The following is a 23,448-nucleotide window of genomic DNA, read 5'->3' on the forward strand; positions in this document are numbered from 1 at the left end:
ATCACTTCAAGGCTGTGGCTGAAGATGCAGTCAAACGAAGTGCTCCTGTATCTCCCCAGATAAGGGCTCGTTTAAATAAGGGTCACAGTTCACCTTATGCATTGTCACATGAATAGATGGTTGTCTGAAAGTTGGTCACATCTAACAGTGTCTATTGTACTCAAAGATTTATTCCCACCAAGAATGGTGGGTACTAATGGCATTTAAAAATCCTCTGATTATTTTTTTTTTAAAGTGTGTTGCAAGATAGTCAGAGTGCTTCAGAAAAATGTGGCTTCCCTTGTGCATGGGAATACTGTCTTTGGTGCAGGTTTGGTCATAGTGAGAGCTTTGGATTTTAATGGCTTCTGTCCCATATGACAAATGTCATAAATTTCTCATAAAGGCTTAGATAGTCTCCAAGCCTGCTATAAACTAAAATTATTCAAATCTGAAGGCGTTTGGGGGTGGGGTTGGTAAAAACATTTACAGAGTTAGAATGCCTTTATTCTTGGTACAGGAGCTGTTGCCTCATTCTGGCTTCACTGTTTGGCTGGTAGGTTTCAGCTGTAAATTATATTACAATAGTCTTTTGTAAGATGCTTAGTTGGTGCCTTTAATTAGAAGCAAATATATACCTGACTCCAGACAGAGATAAGAAAGAAAAGATAATATGTCCTACTTTCGAGTGCAAAATATCAAGATATAGACTATTTTGTTTAGTGTAGAATTGGAACACTAGAGTGACAAGTAAGGGAATGTATGTGTTTTTCTCAGGAGCAGAAAAAAATAGAAGCTTTAAAGATAATGCATCTTTTGGCAGAAGCAAAGGTGAAAGAGCAGTAATGACTGCAGTCTTTGTACTCAGAATCATTGGCAGAAGACACCTTCAAGTTTCTTGCTTTAGTATACTCTTCTGTTATATTTTAACACAAAATATTTGGAAAATAAGAGTATTTTTGTCCTCTACTAAACCACTTAAGTTACCGACTTCTTTACAAAAGTGGTGCATACAGTGTGGGGGTGTTTCCTCAGTAAATATACAAATAATGACTCTCTTCCCTGCAAGAAGAAAATTGGGAGGCTGGTGTTCATGGTGTACCCTATACTTGAAGGCGTAGTAGAGCTGTGCGTCAATCCCTTATGCTTTCAGTCCAGGAGAGGGACGGTGGTCTCCACTGCTCAGTGGGAGCTTGCGTATGTGGGAACACATGTGCACCCACGCAGTTAAGAAGAAAGGAGGTGGGAGGAAGCACTTGTGTAAATGATACTTGTGTGGCCCTGCTTTGAGCAGGGCGTTGGTCTAGATGACTTCCAGGGTCCTCTCCACTCTAAGTTTTTCTATGATTCTGAATAAAATAACCATGAGAATTGAGCTACTTAATTCCAGTTCTGAGGAACTGGGGTACGGATAATTAGTTTCTACATCACAAGAACCTGGAAAAACTGTCTTCAGTAATGTTTGTGCTGCATTTTTGTGATGGCTAATGAGCATGTGTTTGTGTATATACATAAAATATATGGGTATACTCTTTAATTTTGTTTATGAACCTGCAGACAGGCAGTGACCCAGTTTGCTCAGAATTGATACCATTACCATGGCAGAAGATCAGTAGAACTCTGTTTAATGGCACTGCTTATAATAAAAACAATAGCTTAATAATTATCATAATAATGAATCATGAAAGTAGGAGTTTCTTGACAGTGAAATTATTTGCCATTCGAGTATTTTTCTGATGGTTCAGAAGAGTGAAACTGGAAGAGATGGATGGGCTGATAATTGACCAAATGCTATCTCGGTTTGAAATCTGCTAAGGCTGAAAGTGATGGGGATCATAAATCAGCAGGTAGCAGTCAGACTTGCATAAAATCAGCTCGAATTCTCCCCAGTTGCACATGGGCCCCACAGGTATTGAGTGTTAAAAGGGTGCTAAAAAATAGCCACAGACCCAAGTAAGGATTTCACTTGGCATCTCTTGGCCATCTCAGCATCAGTAGGCAGCCTGGAAATAGGACTCCTGTGTTGTTCCCCCATATCATTCCCCAACCTGGTGCGCTATATTTGTTTCCCATAAAGAAATGCAAAGTTTTGGTCAACAGTATTTGCACTGTAAAACTTCTTTTCACAAAGGCTATGTTCAAGCAAAACTGTAGCATGAATTGTGTTTGAGCATTCATTTTCTTCCCTGCACTCTTATTAGGCAAGCAGTGGTTAAAGGCTCCCTTCCACATCCTTTTGCTTTGACGCTGTTTGGGGACACGTTGTACTGGACTGACTGGAACACACATTCGATCTTGGCCTGCAGCAAGTACTCCGGGGAGGACCTGCGTGAAATACATTCCAACATCTTCTCTCCCATGGATATCCATGCTTTCAGCCAAAAGAGGCAGCCAAATGGTAAGCTGTCTTGCTTTCTTTTTTTAACTGCAAGTTGGAACTTAATTGCAAAAATCTTAATTAGTCTTTCTGTATGGCGGTGGGTGGCTTCACTCGCATCATGATGCAATTTTTCCAATGCAGAGATTGAGAAAAGACCCAAAGAGAATCCAGATATTCTCTACATTGTTTTTTTTAAGTGCAAAAAAACATCCATTGCTTTTTTTCTGCCTGCCACATTTATACTGTTGTCATATTCCTTTTTCTGTTTCATGTGCCATAACTTTAGGCAACATGGTATTTTTATTTTTTCCTAGTAGTTGTTCCTGAATGGAAAGTAGTGTTAATTTGGCAGATGATATTAAGTAAGACTAGCTCTGTGTAATAACCACTGTCTTAACCATTGTGTTAATTTGCTGTGCTTGCATTTTGTTTTTATATATACAACCTAATATACATTCAGCACTGACATGCTGAATAGTTTGTGAAAATGAGAAGGGCAGAGCTGAAACTAGGCTCTTGTTTAGAGCTAAGTGCTACTTCCTCAAGAAAGGAAACGTTCAACATCCATGCATTTTGGTACCATAAATACTCCACTACTCAACACTTGGAATTAATTTTTCCTTGTTCTGTGTTTATCATTTCCTTCTTTAATCTATGTTGCTGCCACCGATTCTACCACTCAAATGCCTTATGTGTTTTAACACATGAGATGATGTCATTTGTTATCAGAAGCATTAATCTGTGTGATTTATGTTTAACAGCTACAAACCCATGTGGAATTAATAATGGTGGCTGCTCCCACTTGTGTTTGATGTCTCCTGCCAAGCCCTCTTATCAGTGTGCATGCCCCACTGGTGTGAAACTTCTTGAGAATGGAAAGACCTGCAAAGATGGTAGGCTTTGTTTTAAAAATCCTTTTAGATTAAGCATAAAGTAATTTTTGGAGGGAAAGGTGTTCTTCCAGCTTCATTATATAATGTATATTCGGGGTGGCAAATTGTGAAATCATGCATGATTTTGCAGTACAGGTAAAAGTGATTGGAAAATGCCCTCTACTTTTCAAAAAAGAAGGAGGCTCATGGCTGAAGAGCAGGTTACCTCCAGTTCCAAAATTTGGGTTGCAATTCTGTCTCTGTCACTAATTCCCTGCAAGTTTTTTGGGGGGCTCTGTTGTTCCCTTTTCTTAGAGAAAATGATACCTACCTCCTCTGTTGTCTCTAAAATGTTTCTAACGTTTTTCATGAATTAGTATTTGGCTAATAGCATTGGACAATGAAAACAATTATTGTTTTTAAGATCTGGTGTCCATTTATTATACACACATACACCTGGAATCTCTTTCAGTTCACATCCATAAAGTTAGGCATCTACATCTATATATAGGAACTGAAAAGAATGGCATGGTTTTTAGAGGTGTTGAAAGTGTTTCAGCCTTAAAACCCAAGATGTGATTGAGGCTTAGGGCTGCTAGCACTCACACCAAACTGCTTGTAGTAAGTGTCTCATTGTGGGCTAATGTATATGATTTTAAGTTGTTATATTTTGTAAGTATGGGTCTTGTGACATTGTGCTGTGGTTGCTGTAGTACATTAACAGGATCAAAATAAACACTGGGAGATAATTAGCTGGCTCATAAATAACCATCTTTTATGCAGATCATCTCTCTATGACAAAGGTAAATGGAGGAAGAAACAGAAAGATACAGCAGGATTTACTGTAAATAGGCTAAATAAAATGTATACAGAAATAATTTTTATTAAATTGTCACTTTATATTTTAAAAATTCTTCTAGGCTTGTCGGCTGCTTTCAGTGTTTTCTTTAATTTTATGCTATTTCATGCTCTCTGTTGATTATTTTTGCGTGGCTATTTGTGTCTGTGTGAATCTTGTTAAAATAAATTGCTGCTTTTATGTGAAAAACTCAAAAGCAGCTCCCAAATTAGCCTTGCTGGATTGTTTTTAAGAACTTACCAATACATGCACAAGATGTTTTTCTTCCATTTCTGCCAGTATAAGGAACAAGATTTCTAATACTGCTCTGGGTTGGTCACGTTTAATCAGAATGTGACACAAATTCACGTGCTTTTTTAAAAATACTTGATATGCACAGATCAACTCCTTTGTGGCAGCAGATAGCTAAAGCAGTTGTTACCCAATACAGGCATATTTCCAAAAGCAGAGCTGCACAAAGTTTGGTCACTTGCCAAGCACAGGTAGAAAGGTAAGGCAGCAGAGGCTGAAGTACTAAGGACAACAGTTGGAACGAGCCCTGGAGAGATCAGGAGAGAGATATTGCTTCCCTTTGACTTACCTCTGATAGGAAAAGGGCCAGGGACTTCAGGCAAGAGGGGCTGTATCTTTTTGCTCCCCGTGTGCTGTGTTCCAAGCACATTGTATCACAGAAGCAGCTGCTTCCCTGCTCAGATTCAGCCCCACGTCCTCATGGAGGCAACCTACCACACAGGTTAACTGCCCTGTGCTGAAGTGCTGAATGGCACCTTTCTAGTTTATCAAAGTAAATTACTGAAGGCAAGTAGAGGAATGGTATTTAAAAAAAACCCTAAAAACCGTATTAAAAGAACTTTCAGAAGATACTCAAAATCATCAGTTCACTTTTTCAGCCGTTCCTTATGTCTTGGAATTTATAGCTGTTGCTCTTCTCTCCCACTCCCTGAACACATGAGAAGCCAAATTGTATGTTCCCAGTCAGACAAAGTATATTTGGCTCACAAAATATAGCTCCCATTTTATCAGAAGTTTTGTTAACCAATTTACTACAGCATGTTGTCCATCTGTGTGCAAAAAACTTTGTACAAGAACATTTATTTATCTTGTGCTTGTCAATATTATGTCGCATTTTTAACCACCATTCTGCAATTGCATCATTCAAAAACATGGGGGGAGGAAGAGAAAATTGAGCCTCTGTTCATTTAGCTCAGTGAGTATTGCATACCACTGCTTCTTGGACTTAGAAATGAGTTAGCACATAACCTAAGTGAAACAACCTACTCAAACTATGCATCAGATCTATTGGTTTCGCTTAACTTCGACGATCCTGTGCAGAGCTAACTTCTGGGAGAGGCATGAGGAAGCTTCAGATTCATCATTTAGAGCTCAGCTTACCCCGAAACAATGAAATATTTTTGACTGTTTTTTCACTCCTCTCAGTGAAGAGAGCGCAGGTGATAGGCTTAGGGCTTTTGTGAGTGACCTACAACTTTCTAGATCTCTTCAACGCAGAGATTCACTGGAATTTCTTCTTGTAGTTGCGAAGGCTGCAATTATTGATTCAGGGAAGGGAGGAGAGCACGGAGGTCGAACAGAGCCATAGACCAGATTTTGAGATGTAAATCCGTACGTGTTTGTGTGTTGACTTCCTTTCTTCGGCTGCTCAGTGACCCTTGGGAAGTGAATTTATTTCCTCTTTTTCAGATGTGTGGGTTGAGGGGGGTTGGTTGTGGTTTCTTGGGTTGTTTTTTTTTTTCTCTTTGTGCTTGCCTGTTTACTGTATCTGCTCTGCTGTGAAAGTAGAGCTGAACCCTGAGAACTGAACATTTTTACCTTGCATTGTTTCAGTATATATCTGTTATGCCGCAAGAGTCTGAAACACCGAGTGATTAAATCTCTGTTTGCAATTAGAACATATATATGACTTTTGGGAAAGGACAGAGGGGGAATGACTTACAGGTGAAGAAAGGTGAAAAACAAGGCTAAGAGTTTCTCTTCTTTAAGACTGTTTTGTCTTCTAGCAGTAGACTAAAATCAGACTGGTTCCTAAACTGAGTTTTTTCATACTGAAAGGAGCCTCTTTGAGGAGAGATCTTCATTTGATGCTGTGCTGATGAGAGCACCAGCCTCGACTGGGAAGATTTTGATGGGTGAATTTTGAGTGTGTGTTTGTGGTGTTTGCAGTGCTTTGGCATTGACAGATGATCCTTGCAGCCAAAGGTGAGGCTGGCTGACCCTACCTGAGCAGTTTCCATGACAACCTAGCATTTTTGAATAATCTTGGTTTATAGGAAATCTTTTCCTCCCTCCCCTTTCTCCTAGTGTTAGTTTCTCCATTTTTTTAGTTTTCTTTTTTATCACACCTTAAAGGAGTTTTATCATTTCTTGTGAGAGCTATGAATATCATACCCCCCACATCCTCCATTTAGAAACACTTTTCCATAGTGTTTCACAAAGGGTGATGACTTGAAATAAAATTAGGTGTTTTTCTAATAACAGATAATACTGGCTGGTTGTTCATGTCTTAATTTCTGTTCCTCTTATGAAACAAAACAGTTATTTAACTGAGATGTAGGCTTGTAGCAAGCTCTTAGCTCCCCCATTGTCTAGGTGAAAGTTCGTAAATCCCTGTCCCTCAAAGAAAAAAGAGGTCGAATAAGCAGTTTTCATGGCCAGCTATTCCTCAGTCAGTAACGTCCGAAGTAAAGAGCACACAGGGCACTTCTGCCAGGGAGCTCTTACCTACTGTCGTCGTATTCTTGGTAATTTATTGTCTGCTTCTGCAGGACATACTGGGATTTCTCTTTTTCAGTATTATAGGCACTGATGTTCTGAGTTTGGCAGTTCTACGTTTAAATGACCTGTTTGATAGTTGTTTTTTATAAGAAGATTTAGGTTTGTCTTATGAGTTTGTCATTGGAGTTACATTTTTATTAGTGTTTGAAGATCTCTCTGTCCATGTGCTCAGCTTCTGTCTTTGCTTATAGTGAATTTTACTTATTTCCCGCATTTGCTGCAGCCAATACGGATCTGTGGTTTCTACTGAGAAAACCAGTGGTGACTTCGGCTGAGCAAGGAGATGCGAGTTTCCTCATGAAGAAAAAGCACTGCTTCAGACTTCCATTTAAGCTTTGCTTTGGCCATTCTGTTCTCTTCCAGGAAAAGAGTATTTTGCCTGTGGACGCTCACATCCTATTTCCTTTGTAGGCCTGAAGTCAATAATCAGAAATTTGCGCTTCCTTTTGCAATTTAGGGCTGCCCAGTTGGAAATTTGCTTTGCTGGGAATAGTCAGAATCCTGATTTGACTGCACAGATCAATATGTTAATTTAACACCCTAATTCTTTCATTTCTTTTGAAGGAAAGAAAAAATATGTGATTAATTTCAGATACACATCCTTTTGCCTTTGGAGTTTTAAGGTTGAGCTTGTCTAGATGAAAAGATCTTGTTTGTATTGTAGTATCAGGAGTGCTCTGACAATAGCAACTTTACAACTGGGGAAAGACATTTAACAAAGAAATATTTTACTCAGATGTGTGGTAATTCTATTGAGGGTGTATTAATAATCTTGATTTCTCAGATACAGAGAATGTATGTCCGAGATCTAGCACTTATGTATGAATTCCTGAGCGTGTGTCTGTGTAGCTGTACTAGCCTCAGCAACCACTGATGGTTTTTAAGTTCAATAACTTATAAATGACTGAGGCTTGTATATCATTGAAAAGATGTAATTAATTGTAAAGGTTAGCGGGGCATTAGACATTGGACTTTAAAGCTACGCCATTGCATGTATCTGCATGCTTGCTCTGTTTCCCCTTTTCTCCCCCTTTCCCTTAACTTCAGCTAGCACATAGATTTAAATTATTTCGATTTTTAATAGTGAATTTTTGAGGAAAGTATTAGTTCCAGGACTAATGTAATGCACCATCCATTAGCTTGTAATCCCAGCTCTTAAAGTGCTTAATAAAAGTAGGCTAAAGCTTTCAAAAATAAGAGTCTGGAGTAAAGCTTTTAGGTCCATATTTAGACATCTTAAGTAAGGGACTTGATTTTAGAAAAATTGGTAACTATCCTGAATACCCCATGACTTAGGCACTGCTAAAAAGAATCTTGAACTTGGTCCCCAATTTGAATAGTTCTAAAAATAAGTTACGGGTTGCTGAGATCACTTAGGCTTGTGTGGGAGATCAGCAAGGGGGGTAAGCAGAAGGACCTGACTTTAAATATGGGACAGCCGTATGCATACTCTACGTTGAAGTGTTTGCATGGGAACTTTGCACCTGTGGTTTGAAGGCTATGAGCACACACCTTGGCATACCTGGTGGTCTGTGCCTTCAAATCCAGCACTGTGTTCAAGATGCACTTGTGTCTACAGGCATGCTTATGTTGGGTGCAGCAGAGATCGCCAGCAGTTAGAAGACAGTGTGGGCAGTAATCTCTGCTCTGAGCCTCCTGTGTGTGCCTCTGGGCCACTTCATCTTTGTATGTGCAGTCTGAGGTGTCTAGAGGAAAAACTGCCCCAGGTCTGAGCTCTGGTTGCAGCCTTGATGCGCCTTTTGAAAGCGTTTGAGACAGTTGAGGTTTGAGGTGTTTTATGTGTTCGTGGCTCATTCCAGTCTCCCAGTAAGTGCAGATAAATTGAAAAGAAAAAAAGAAGTTATACCGGCGTGCAGCCTGCATTGTCTTTTCTTGCCTTTTCATTCTTTTTTTTGAAATATGATTCCATACCCATGATGTTCTCTGTCACGCTCATCATTAGAGGCAGGCTTTCTCTTGGAGGGGCAGAGCAAAGAAGTCTGGAGAACCTGCTGTCACATTTTAGCTTTTGCATTGTAACTAGTCTTTGGAACAGAAGTGAACAAAATTGATTCTGTTATGTCTGGGCAACCTTAGGTACCTTGAGCAGTCTTCTGAATGAGTGGTGATCAGTGCCTAACCAGGTAAACTTTTACAGCTGGTGTTTGCAACAAGTACAAATTGTTTTAGTTTTGAGACCACCTTTTTTTCTTGACTGCTATCAAGGTGGTAATGGGATCAGTCCATAAATGTGCACAGCTCTTGTGTTTGCTGGTTTTGCTATTGTCGGGACAAGCCTGAAGGCATTCAGAGTGATCTTTCCCTCAACCTAAGTTGCAGTGAGATGCTTCTCTGCTACTCAGTTCTTTTTCCTGAACAGAATGACTGGTGATCTACCTAAGCAGCTGAGGTGTCAATTTGCAAATGGGTGGGTAATAGCTCTAAAGTAAGCTTTAAACTTTTTATTGCTTGATTGGAGGGGTGGGGGTGGTGTTTTAGTGAGGGCTGGAATGTTAGCCAAACCCTCAGATAAAGACCATGAAATTCTTAGCTCAAGGATCCAGAGTGCAACATGGGTTAGCTGAAAGCCAGTCATTTTCCGATGCTAAATTAAAGCGTAGACACAGTGAGTTATTTGACTGAACAACAGTGTTGCAACCTGAAAGCAGGATGCTGAAGCTGTTGAAAGGAGTCTTCTTTGAGAAGAATGGGGAGGTCAATTGGTCAATTTTAAGGGTGAGTTTCAGCAAAGGCTTGGTTGTACTCAACTGAGTCTTTCTGGGGACCTGGCATTGGTTCTTCAAAATGACTGTCAATTTCAGCTAGAGCACACAAATTATTTTTAAATTATGCCTTACACTTTTTCTGTATATGGTAGACTAGACATAGCTTTCTGTTTAGAAATCTGAGGTTAGTGCATTTGTTCAACCTTAATTTTACTAGATAATGCAAAAAAGGTATTACTGTTTGACATTTTTAATATGATTTTCATAGTTTAAAAGGTAAGTTGGATAAATGACCGTGAAGTTTGTAAGAAAGAAAGTACTAGAGATTTCTTTTTTACTTGAACCTAAATAGTTGGGGTTAGTTATGTATTAATACTTTATATGACCATAATGTAGCTGAATGCTTGGATCTTGATGCTGAATTGTTTGATATATTTAGTAGCAGCAAATACAGGTGGATATATAGACTGCTGTGACAAGATTAGTTGCTTCTGTAATTATAAAAAATCTTATTAATATGCCTGTTTTCCATTTACTGTGTCACATGCTTTACATTATGTTGGAGGATGCATAGGCATGTAATTACAGGTTCCCCCTTCCTGATATTAATTAATGCATAAGAGTTATTCACTAGAAGAACAATTGAGTAGTGTGTACATGTGTTTCTGAACACAAGGTGTTTTAGGACAGAGGATCCCAAAGCTGATCTTAGTCTGTTCTGGACTGCCAATCAGGAACACTTGTAATAATATTCTCAGCTTCAGTTGTTGAAAGGTACTGTTTCTTGCAGCACTGTGAAAGTGTCTTGGATGTTTTTAATGTGCTAAACTTGCTGTAAATGAAGCAATGGCTGCTTTGGCATTTCTCCAAAGTTTGGCATGCAGTGAGGTTTCATCTAGCACCAACAACAATTGCTGACTTTTTTAAAAAGAAATTTGGCATCAGACACCAAAATTCTTTTTTCGTCAGCGACCTACTTGTGTTAGTTGTTTTTCTTTTAGTCTTCTAGCCTGTATTTACAGCTCGTAAGATCAAGACATGGACAGAATGTGGCTTGGGGATGGCTCTTTTTCGCTGCAGTCTTGATGCGTTTATTTTCCTAAACCTTCCACACCCACTTCCTTTTTTTCTACCCTCTTCTGTCCTCACACCTACATCAGTCCCTGCCAAACCCTTTCCCCTCACTATTTGAGGAGAGCCATGGAAACACTTTCCCTGCATTTAGGATGAGCACCTTAGCTCAGGCTTCCCTGAGGCCTGAGCTGCTCTTATCTCGCCGAGACTCCAAACTGATAAGCCAATTTAATTGGAATGGGGTGTGGTGGTTGTTTATCCTTCATTACACTGAAATCTAGTGACATAGAATAGAAAATGAAACGAGAATGAATTAGAATAGACAGTAAGTACATCTGTCATTGATCAGATGCCCAGCACGTGTACCATTAAACAGCTTGTGTTGCCCTATGTGAAAATATCTTCCCCAGTGCAAGCTGATCTTAGTTACTGCGATTCTGACTTTTGACCTAAAAGTCAGCAAGGCTTTTGTATGCTTCAGCTCAAAATGACTTTATAAGACACACAGTTGTTTATCTTCATGTATTCAATAAGCTTGTTCTCAACAAATGTGGGAGAAGCTGACAGCCCTCCTGCTTTGTATGGTCGCTGGACAGTTGTCAATTCCCAAATCTGATTCCTCTGATAGGAGTTTCTCAAAGGAGAATTACTTATGGCGTTCTGTGTTATATTTTTCCTCTTCTAAGGGTGTTGTTGAAACATGCAGCTTGTTTGTCATGGTTGTCCCCTATACCAACAACAGCAAACAGACAGTAAATTATTTATATAATTAATTTTTCATCTGAGAGGCTGCAGGCCATCTGTTGATTTGCATAAAATAGCAGCATAGTCACTGCATATCTATTTCAGTACCTTTTGAGGGAATTATATGGGTAGAAAACATGTCCAACATAATATATTTTGGAGAAGGAAATGACCACTGAATTTTCACTGTGAACACATCTGACCTATTCTGCAGAAGAATAACCTCACATTTGAAGCCTTTGAGTGGAACTCTGTTCTGATGCCCATCGGTTTGGTTAGGTCTTGTGAAATCAAGGCAGCTAGACTAGCTTGTACCAAATGGTGCAGAATCAGTTTCACTATTTACAGTCTTACTGTACAGTGTTTGTAAGATGGTTGTGTTTTTACCTTGTTCATGTAGGTGCCACTGAATTGCTGCTTCTAGCCCGCCGGACAGATTTGAGGCGAATTTCCTTAGACACCCCAGATTTTACAGACATCGTTTTGCCACTGGAGGACATCCGTCATGCCATTGCCATTGACTTTGATCCTCTGGAAGGATACATCTATTGGACCGATGATGAAGTTCGGGCTATCCGCCGCTCATTCGTCGATGGGTCAGGTAGTCAGTTTGTTGTCACAGCACAGATTGCACATCCTGATGGCATTGCTGTGGACTGGGTTGCCCGAAATCTGTATTGGACTGACACTGGCACAGACCGTATTGAAGTTACAAGGCTTAATGGGACAATGAGAAAAATCTTGATATCAGAAGACCTGGAAGAACCCAGAGCTATTGTGCTGGATCCCATGGTTGGGTGAGCAGCTGTTCATGAGCATTTTTTAAATATTAGTCATGTAAAGAAGATACCTCTGTTTACCTGTATGCAGATGCAATGATAGACTTCTGAGTCTTCAAAATGAAAATACTGGGATTCTTTGAAAGTTAAGGCTCTGAGGCACAGGGACTACTGCTTTCCTTTGACTGCCTGGCTAGTCATCTTATGTGTCTTTAGGTTCTGTTCTCCTGTTTAAAAATATTTTTGGGACTGTGTTGACCTGTTCTTTTATTGTAGCTAATAGCACTGGTTATGTTGTCTTGCTGAGCAGACTGATCCAGGAGTTTTGTGTAAAGGGACAGTGTGTTTACATGTCAATGCTTTCGGAATGGTCTGGGCATCCTTACTTAGGTGAGGAAATATGTTTGGCTTAGAAATGTACTTTTCTGTGTGCAATGTGGTTTCGGGGAACAGTAGTCCAGAAGAAGCTATGTGAATATTGAAACTTTGGATTGATAAGAGTTCTTAAGATTTTGTTTCCTTTGCAGGTACATGTACTGGACTGACTGGGGAGAAATCCCAAAGATTGAGAGGGCAGCATTAGATGGCTCAGACAGAATTGTGCTGGTGAATACCTCGCTTGGATGGCCGAATGGACTGGCATTGGATTATGCAGAAAGCAAAATATACTGGGGAGATGCCAAAACAGACAAAATAGAGGTTTGTAATTGCACCTGCATTTTTAATTCCATGGAGTTATAGAATGTAGTTACTCTACTTTGCTACGTGTTAAAATTCTGATATAGCCCAAAAGGGCAATGGCATAATGGTTGATTTGTGCTTTAAGAAACAATTCAGTTTATCCTCTCTCTTTGGGCAAGTTACTTGCTATTCTTCCTCCATTTTTCTGTGTGTAAAATGGAAATGATATCCATGTAGTAGATCCCTCTTTTTAAGAATGTATGATAAGGATTTGTTAAATAAGTAAATTCTTAGGTCGTCCGGAAAAAAAGCTTTTTTACGGGGAATAATGTTTGTAGGTTAAAAAAAAAAAAATCTTTTATTCTTTGTGCTGCTCAGCTTAGATGCTAGTAGAACATATTTAAAGAAATAAATCTCATTTCACATATAATTATTTGTACTCCCACAAATCCTCTACACTTTGTATCTCCCTTGTTTTATTAGGGTTCCAGCAAGGGGATAGATTTTTCCTTTCTTTCTGGTATGTTCTGCTGAAACCATTAATTAAAAACAAAAAGGTCATTTTTCTTCTCTCCCACATTGAAAATATTGTGTTTATTTTTATATATTTTATATATGTTCCATATATGTTCTGTATTATTTATGGAACAAATATGACATTTACTATCTCTTTGTCAGTCTTTGAGAAAATAGTATTGTTTAGTACTTGTTTGGTTTACTATCAAAAGACAGAAGTTTATCCAGAAGCAGGAGACTTGGCTACTACCTGGTGCATAGTAGCACCATCTACCTTTGCTATATCCTGGTAGATTTACCTTTCTTCTGATGAATTACAGCTTTCCTTAGTGAATCCTTACCATTGCAAATAATTTTCAGCACTTATCATATTAGGCACAATATCTTCTCTAGCCTTAAGAAATTGTTTTATTTATTTACAACTTCAAATAAGTCAATGTGAAGTCATAGTCTTGCACTGGAAGGTCACATAACTGTTCTCCTTCAGAGTCAAAGTAACTCCAGTCCTGCAAGGTGAGTTGCTTTGAAGCACTCCTTGGGAGAGCCTCAGGGAGCATGGTTTTCTTTGCCTTGAAAACAAGATTTATAGTCTATAATTCACCTAACATTATACCAGCTCTAAGAAAAGAGGGGAAAAAGAGTCTTAGCTATGCTTATAGATTTATTTATAACAGATGGAGCACTTCAGCCCTGGTACTGTCTTGGACTTAAATGTATTTTGCAAAAGGAAAGTTAGGCATTCTCCATTCTCATGCTTGCCAAAACATTGAGATTTTTTCATGTATTTCAGTCTTACTCAGACCATGGTTCCATATTCGTTAATAATGATTCTGTTCAGTGCTGGATCAGTTTGTGATAGACATTTTCATCTAGATCAGGCATGAGCTCACTGCTGCGATTCTGTCAGGCTGGCTAGAACACATGATATAATGTTTATGCCAACATTACAATGCCTGTGGCAGGACAGAAGATATCTGATCTGGCACAAAGTCTGCTGGAACAATTTCCATTTCATTGTTTTTAAACCAATGTGAGCCAGCAGAATGAGTTTGTTCCAGGTTGTCATGTAACATCTATGCAGGGCATTGGAGAAGATTTATCATCTTAAGGTTTCAGAATTACTAGTTATTTTTTTCCTGTGAGGCTCCAAGTGTTAGAGTTATGATTTTACTGTTCCTGCTTTTATAAAAAGCTAGCATTTGTTAACTCTTATAAATGTGCAAAAAATCTTGAAAAAGCCCAACTAAAACCTTTGAAGCAACAGAGAAGAAATTCTCCCACAGTTTTTCTTTGGTGTTTTGTGATTTTAGTTTTGTTTGAGGATTTGGGGGGTGTTTTTTTTTTTTATTGCAGAAGGTGTTAATTTAGGGGTATGTTATAGAGATGTATAAAATCAAGAAAATAATGTATAAGGTGACCACAACTTCCCCCCACACACCTTTTTTGGTAGAAGAAATTGGCATTCATAAATGGTACTGACAGGTGATGGGTGCAGAACAAACAAAAGCAGATGGTTCTTCAAACTGTGTGGTAAGTTTTGGAAATGGTTGTGGATGTTAAAAGCTGACGTGTTACTGGGAAGACTGGGTAAGTCTGTGGAAGGGAATTCTACTGCAGTTTACTAGAAAATAAATTGCCTTCTGAACCATGAATCACTGAACTGTAAATTGCTATAGAATGAAAAAGGCTTCTTGCAAAGTTTCAGTATGTATTTGCTTTATTATGCTTCTCTGTAACTGTAAGTTTTGATTATTCTCTGAGATGGGATAGTGGGATGGGTAGACCTTTGGCCTGAACCCATACAGCCTCTCTCTTTTCCTGTGTTGAGGCCATTCTATTCCTTGAAGGTTTGGGGTCTTTATTCTCTTAGCTTGTTGCATTAGCTTTAGGAAAAACGTCATGTTCTTCCTTAGATGTTATACTGCTGCTTGCTAACTGCACTTCAGAGGGGCAGAAATGGGTTGAAAATTTATAACCTCTGATAGTGATAGATGAGAGTGTGAGTTCAGTACAGCTTCTGTAATTAGTAAAGCATGGAAAGGCTCTATAGGATGAAGAGGAGGTGTTCATCCAAGGGAATGGTTCAGTCTAAAGTAGATTCCCCCCCACAGTGTGCCAAGTAATGTAAATGTAGTCCTGAGTTTCTTTACTGGTGAATTTTCGTGAATTTTCCCCAGGATCTTGTGTGGCCTCTGTGTAATCTTTTATGAGAGATTGACTTTGTTATGGGAGGCTACAGAAATCTCAGGCTGCAATGACACTATCTAAATCTATGATAGCGAGAATATTACTAACATTTCAAGTCTCCCGTTTTCCTCCCACTGCCTTTCTCTCCTATGGCAACCATGAATCCTGAGGAGATTTGTAACACTTTCCCTGCCCTTCCCATCCATTTTTTACATCAGTTTAGCAGAAGATGCTTTGACCTTCAGTAAATGTTTTAAACTTACATTTGGAGAAAGTACACTGAAGGAAGAGAAACAAAGAGGATATTTGTGACAGGATCAAAAGATGAAACTTGGAATTGGACTTGAAGACATCAGAATATATGCCTGGTCCCTGCTTTATTTGTATATTTGTACGTATTTGGCAGGAGGGGTAAAGGCAGGAGAAACACTGTTTGTACTTGCACTCTGTTGCCTTTAAGTATTTTTTCATACGTTATTTTACATACATACATTGTGCTTTTTTCCTTTTTTTTTTTCTAGTATGTGGAATTCCTCAGAACCATTATTTAATTGCAGAGCTACCAAAATGAATGTTTCTTGCAAGCTATGTTTCTGGTTTGTTTGTGCTACATATGAGCTTTTATTATTTATTTTTTTACACACTGATTCATGCTATGCTGTTCTGGAGCCCCCAGACGATAATAAAGCATCAGCAGGGGTTAATGGAGACTGGTAGGGGGTACAGCAGGGAGCTTTTGTTCCCATTTTATCTGGCAGCCTGCAGCAGGCAGAAGCAGGCTGTGGCTCAACAGCTTCGTCATTTATCTCGGTCAGGTTTCACTGCTGATAAACTTCTATTGAAATGGATGGCTGCTATTGTGCTTGCCAGTAGGGAAGATTTCTCATTGACTTGCTACAGGTTTAAAGCATTTTCCTGCCGTGCTATGAGGTTAAAAATGTATGATCTGCTCTGTTGAATTGGTCTTATGTTTTCCTGCTCAAGTGAATATTTGTCTTCTGAGCACGTACGCTACCTGTTTTAAGGCATAGGTTGGATTTTAAATGGTCAGCAAAGCTCCTATTGATAAAGCAATTATAAATGGCTGCGTGCATGTATGGATGTGTGCATTAAGAGGAAATAATGATGATATGGCTGATTTTTCACAATTTTTCAGTCTTTGCTTTGTTTTTCTTCTTCCTTCCTATTCTCCATTCTCAGAGCCAGAGATGACACCCACTTACACCTACTAGTGGTGAGTTTAGAGAAAGGACTCTGCCTCCTATACAGAGCCAACCATTATCTAGTGATTTTTTTGAGTGCAGCTCTGACTTGAAGTGTTTCTGCATTCCCAAATCTATTAGCCGTGCCTGGAATTACTGTTTCTAATCCTCATGATTAATATGGAAAGTCTTATATCCTGCTGTTTTTCAGCATAAGTGCACACAAGTCTTCAGAACCCAGCCTTGTCGGACAACAGAAAGCGGATGCTGCCAAGACGTTTTTGAGCACAAAAATCTTGAACAGAGAGGACCTTTCTATGTTTGACCCAGGAGCTAATAGCTTGGCATCTAGAGAATGCTCTAATTCATATTCTAATCCTGAAATTGCAGGGCTACATTTTCCTCTGATGACAACTCCCTCAATTGTACCGCCACCCTAATAAGGAAATTTTGTTTTCTAAGCATTCACCATTTATTTTCCGACTGAGAAATTTTGTCTCATAGCATTAGTCTTTGTATTGTGAAACGCTGATGACTTGTAAGCCTGATTACTGATCCTACCTCATCCACCTTTAGTTTGAAGCAGAGGTTTGAAAACCGAGAAGCAGAAACCACTGAATTCCTAGCTGTTGAACACAGCTGCTTTTGTGTACTTCCATTAAGCTTTTGTAGGTATGAGAAGTAAGGTAGTTGAAACAAATATTTGAAGTTGCTTTACTGTTTAATTTTGGCCACAATTCATTATCCACCTGGTTTGGATAGTTGTGACACTTGGGAACTTCATTCAGCAAAGAACAAAAAGTACATGCTGCAGAGGGTGGGGTCAGATCCCTCTCCTCCATCCAGTTTGAGAAATTTAAAGCTTACTTTGTCACAGAATTTCCAGCTATTTCTAAAAGCCTGCTACGACTGCATTAAGAAAAATTACAGATTTTTAAAATTAGTAGTGGAGTAAGGGCTTAGTTTTAAAAAAAAAATAGTTTATACTTTGTATAATTTCCATTTGAGAAGTTTCTTTTGAACTTTTTAATAAACTTAGGGAAGAATTAAATTTCATGATGCAGACCAAGATAAGAAAACTGTGTTACAAAGCAAACAAATGACATTCATAGACCCACATATTAATAAAGTCTCCGGACTGTTGAAGAGCCGGATACAAGAATTTGAGTGGCCTCTTCTCTGTGGACCCCAAATGTTGAGCCAGGACCTCCTGGCATTGTAAGCTTGTTATTATTAAAAAAAAAAATTAAAATGTTAAATTCCTTGTTTGCTTTGGCTTTTGAGCATGGTGCTACAGAATTGTCCATTAGGCATGTACCTTTTGCAGTTGTTCCAAGCACTTTAATATAAAAGTAAAAAAGAAGGAACATATTTAAAACATCCATGCCAGTTTCAATTCAGGAACATTAAAAAGTCAAATTTTAGTTGCCTTTAAGTTGAGGATATCTAAAGAAAACTGAAATGTGAAAAGTTTGATTATAGAGACACCCATTACAAACCACTTGTGCTGACGAGTTCTCAGAGAAGTCCTGAGGGATCTGCTATCAAGAGGCTGTCATCCTTAATGGAACAGGGAGAGGTTCCCGGCACCTTGCAAGGGAAAGAGGATACCAAGGGAAGGTTTTGGGTAGATACAGCCAGAATGCTTGTCCAAGACTAACCTGATTCTGTGATCTGGGTACCAAGCATGGTATTTTTCTAAGAAGTTAAATTACTGCCCTAAAAAATTATGTGATATTACAGAACACTTGGACATTCAATTTTAAAATCACTCTTGTGTCATAAATCTGTATTTCTCCCTGAAATCTGAGGGTGGTTTTAATCTAATGAGGTGCAGGGATCTTCAGCTCAGTAAGTTGCCTTATGTTGCCTTTATAGAAAATGTCAGAATCAGCACTTCTGCGATGTGGCTTGCTTTACCCTAAAGTAAATGTTTAGAATAGATTGGATGATTCTTAACCTAAAAGCACCTATTCTTTCTGTTAAATCTAAAGAGAGCATGGAGTGGCCATGTCAGAGGCAGATGCCCACACTCAAGACACACTTGAGCTGGCTTCTACAACCTCTCTGCATGTTATTGTTAACAGTAAAAGTGTACCTTTCTGAGACTTGGTTGTTGCTTATATCTGTGCAGCTTGACTGAGACTTCCCATGTTGGAAATTCAGAGATGTTTCTTACAAGCTTTGCTGACAGATGGGCAGTCCGGTTTTGCTAAGGATAGCTCTGTAAACCTCATGACTCTCAATGGCCTAGCATGGAGCTGGTTGAAGTACAACCTTTGGATCCCTTTAATGTGTCATACATGCTTCCTAGATTTTTCCCATCGGAGTTAGGAAATTGCATTTTATTTTATGCTGTTGTGTCATCTAGAAAGTAACAAGACTCTACTGGCAGTCAGTATTGGTTACCTAATGGAAAACACAAAAATCTGTGAAACTAAAATAACTAGAGCCATCATCTGACCTCACTGAGTCTGACATACTTAAAAGAATATCTGAAGGCAAGCTGGGGAGTGATGTGAAGAGACTGAGCTATCATCTGCATTTCTGACTCAGCTGAGTGCTGTTTGTCAGCGTGCTGATATCCCTTATTCTCCAGTATTGTGGCTGGTTTTTTTCTTCTCTCAAGCTTAGTTGCATTACTGTACAAAAAAGATTGTACTGATCTTGGACCTGGGCTTCTTCAGAAGCATTCACGTGACCTTGGGATCCCTCTCAATAATTATTCAGCTTTCTTCACACAGGCTCCTTATTTCTTTCTGAGATTTTGTAGTCCTAACCTGAACTTTTTTCTAATACCATTCATGATGTTGTAAGTTTGTGAAGGTGTGCGAGAAAAGGATTATAAGAAAGTAGATAGCTTTTATTTAGGCAGGTAGATACATATGGTGAAAAAACAAGCTTTTGGACATGCAGAGACCCTTGAAATTGAAGTGATTTAATGAAGGGAGCAGTTGAATTAACTTAATAGCTTACTGCCACCAGAAGTGGAAAGTATCCCAGAGCCACCCCTCCAGCTTTGCAGTGGCTCAGTCACTCATTGGACTGTTCCCTGAACCACTTAGACTTGTCAAAACAGCAGAAAACTTTTTACATTTTTTTCCCCTCTGCAAAAAAAATCGATTATAGTTGCTTATGGAGGAGTGTGGAAACCACCAAGCTGGGTAAGAACAAATTAAAAATAAGAAGTTCCTGGGGCAGGGTACTGAAAGAAAGTACCTTGGGAAGGAAGAGGAAAGAACAGAGCCTTTTGCACATGTGCAAGAGCATTAGAAGTTCTGATGCTGAACATAATCTTGTAAAACTGTCCCCTAAACCACTGTGAGGGTTCAGTTTGGTCTTGGCTAGTCTCCTTTGCTTCCTGTGAAGCGTGCGTATGGTTGCTGATAGGACTTAGTTGACAAATGGTAAGTTACAAAATCAGAGTAATTAGCTTTCTTTGTCTGTACCACTATAGCCTATGCCCATGTAACACAACACCCTCTTGACTGTTGCCACTCCACCGTATGTATTAGTGTACCAAAATCAATTTCCATAGCCAAACATCTTTATTCACCTGTTTTACCACTGGATCTTTTCAGAGGATCCTCTGTTTTTCCAGTGAAAACCTCTCTTCTCATCCTGTTCATCATTTCATCTCAATTTTTTGTCTTAGCCTGTTCTTTACAAATGCAGGGTTTTTTTGTATTGTATGACATTGCCTAGAAGATGTCATATTTGATTGTCACTAAACTCACTTCCCTGCCTGCTTGTCACTTCACCTGACTTGAGCTGTTTCATTGAAAACTCAACCAATTGTTTCTACAATTAAATTCCATCACTGAGAAAACAATTCTGTTGTTGGCATTGATTGATCAGCAAGCTGGGAAAGTTGTCCTATTGTGAAATAAATGAGCTTATAACAGTGTCTGTAGCATGATAGAAAGGGCTATTTATGAAGTTAATCTCTATTCTGTTTTTACATACTTATCTTCACTGCAGTCCTATTAGGAATATTATCCATGCTCAGGAAAAATATATTTTGAATTCTTTGGAAAGATGATTAGAGCTCAAAAGGAAATTGAGGGTACTGGGGAACTGTTAAATTAGAAATTGGTAATGGCTATTATAAAACAATTAACAGTAAGAAATTATAGAGTTGGCTGGAGGCGTTTGGTTTCTGAAGCAAATATAAAGGGTTCCAGGTATCCCTTCTGCTGATTTCTCAGGATTTCAATGCAGTGAAGAGATGGCTTTGCATTTCATATCTAAAACATTCCTTAATGTTTTGGAATTGAGGAAAAATTCTGTTAACAGTAAATTAATGACACTGACAGAATAATTGTCTCAAGTTGAGTTTAAAGTTTCAGTTACTCAATCAAAGAAGGTATAGTTGATCAGGACTTGTGTTATAGAGAGGAAGACTAATAAAACTGGAAATTCAGACTAGATGTCCCTTTTTTCCTCTCTTAGAGCTGCTGTTTTATAGTATATACATGTGTTAATTGTATGATATTGTCACAGTCATAACAGTAAAGTCATTCTGGTCTGGTCTGTTTATGTTGCTTAAAGAAGCAAGTTGGAAATACATAGCTCTCAAACCCAGTATGAAAAAATGCTAATGTAATGTTCAGAAGGCATTCTAGCTCTCTTCCGGAGTTATTTTTGAGAGGTGCTGCCCTAGTTTTCTTTTTTTTCCTTAACCAAATAAATTTAATGAGTTAGCTTTGTTTTTCACTTCTCTGATATAGTAAGTTTTGTGTACATTTAGGTGAAAGATGAACAGTCATATCTTTGATTAGTAGTGTCATGAACTGAGTCAATATATGTTGCAGCAAACAAACAGCACAGTATTTGTCATTGGTTAATCAGGGCTGAAGTAACTAAGCCTAAACCTTGGATATTCCTGAACTATTTCAGGTATAATGCAGGCCTCGTTCAAGATCTTTTTCCACGTTATGTTGAAATATCTGGGATATATGTATTGGATTCAGTATTTCACAACTGTCTTACAATAATACTTCTTTGCAATCATCTTATGCAGATCAGTGTTAATGATCAAACTCATGAGAAATTCACTTTTTCACCTCATTGTTTTTTAGTTGTATCTATTCCTAGAGTCTGTTAGCATGACCCATGTTGAAACTGTGAAGGTGGTAATGCTTTCTGATGTTTTTCTGCTGTCTTTCAAACTATTGCAAGAAACCCAACTTGTTAGAATGACTCAAGTGTTTAAGGTCTGCTCAGGAAAAGTTTAGCTTTTTTCTGTGACATTTCCTTCATATAAGTCTGTGCCAAATGGCTGGGGTTTTTTTCATGCTGTAAGGTAAACCATAACTATATATCTGAGAGTATATTTCAACATGTACCAAGGAAACAACAAGCTAGTGTGTTCTGCATTTGTGGGACATGTGACATGAAAAGCATGGCCTCCGAGTCAGAATACTCTTACTCCTTATCCTTTCAGAAGGAAGATAAATGCTACAATTGCATCCTTCCTTTGAGTCTGTGGGGAGAGATGGTTTCCAGCTGTGGTCCCTGCCAGAAATTTTGTAAAGCTGGCACAGTGATGGCAGTAGTACTTGAGCAGGGCAGCTGAGGTCCTGTGTATTGAGTGGACTTTCCTGGTACTGGTAAAGGTGCTAAAGTTCAGGAACCAGTAGACAGCTAAGGTCTCCATCGTTTGTCCACAAATTGACTGTCAGTTTTAAAAATCAGGGCTTAGGTTCAAGTTATTCTTATTTTGTTATGTTTGTATCTGAAATTAGAGCAGTTTATGGATTTTACTGGAGGAAGTTGGTTGGTTTGGGTTTTTTGGTTTTTATTTTACTGATGTGCGTGTCTGTGAAATAAATGAAGTTTTGGCAGCATCTTGTAGTGTAGCCAGGGGCTTTCAGTCCATCACAGAGGTCTATTCCATTCTTGTAAGTAATCTTTAGTTTTTTGAAGATGCAGAGTTACCAGCCATTGTTTATGAATTTTCATTGACTATGACTTCCTCAGTTCCAGTCATCCTGAGAGAGAGCTTAGCATGCATGATACTTACTTGCTCCCTGATTATTTGTAACTACATCCAAAAGAGAAGGCATAAAAGAGGACCCAGGAAACTATGGGCCCATTAGTCTTACTTCAGTCCCTGGGAAGAGTTCTCCTAGAAACTTGCAAGCCAAATGAAGCAGGTGATTGGGAAAAGCCAACACAGATTTACCAAGGGCCAGTCATGCCAGACAAACCTGATCACCTCCTACAACAAAATAACATTTTCTATTGACATGGGGAGAGCAGTAGATATTGTTTACCTGGACTTCAGCAAAGCACTTGACACTGTTTACCACAGCATCCTAGACAAACTGTCAAGATACAGACTGAATGGGTGGTCTGTGAGATGGGTAGGGAGTTTGCTCACAGGCCGCACCTCAGAGGGTGGTGATCAGTTGTTTTTACTCGGACTGGCAGCCTGTCACAAGTGGGGTCCCTCAGGGATTGATACTGGGCCCCCACGGTGTTCAACATCTTCATAAATTATCTGGATGATGAACTGAAAGCACCCTCACCAAGTTTGCTGATGACAGTGAAGTGGGTGGTGAGGTAGACATGTCAAGAAGGGAGAGCCGTCTTACAGAGACACCTGGACAGGCTGGAACAGTGGGCTAGCAAGAACTATGTGAAGTTTAACA

The 23,448-nt window shown here is 38.9% G+C and overlaps 1 protein-coding gene across 2 annotated transcripts in view; it reads left to right on the forward strand.

Annotated features, from left to right (window-relative positions):
• The window catches only part of LRP6 (LDL receptor related protein 6), a 130,257-nt gene that overhangs the window by 66,973 nt on the left and 39,836 nt on the right, over window positions 1-23,448 (forward strand). Inside the window, exons 4-7 of one of the 2 annotated variants that reach the window (XM_068401150.1) lie at window positions 2,181-2,377; window positions 3,121-3,252; window positions 11,828-12,224; window positions 12,734-12,905. In XM_068401150.1, the coding sequence (XP_068257251.1) occupies window positions 2,181-2,377; window positions 3,121-3,252; window positions 11,828-12,224; window positions 12,734-12,905 (898 nt within the window). The remainder of the gene's footprint in view (window positions 1-2,180; window positions 2,378-3,120; window positions 3,253-11,827; window positions 12,225-12,733; window positions 12,906-23,448) is intronic. The other variant, XM_068401151.1, reaches the window with a different exon arrangement.

This window comes from Nyctibius grandis, chromosome 5 (assembly GCF_013368605.1).
Source record: "Nyctibius grandis isolate bNycGra1 chromosome 5, bNycGra1.pri, whole genome shotgun sequence".
Lineage (NCBI taxonomy): Eukaryota > Metazoa > Chordata > Aves > Nyctibiiformes > Nyctibiidae > Nyctibius > Nyctibius grandis.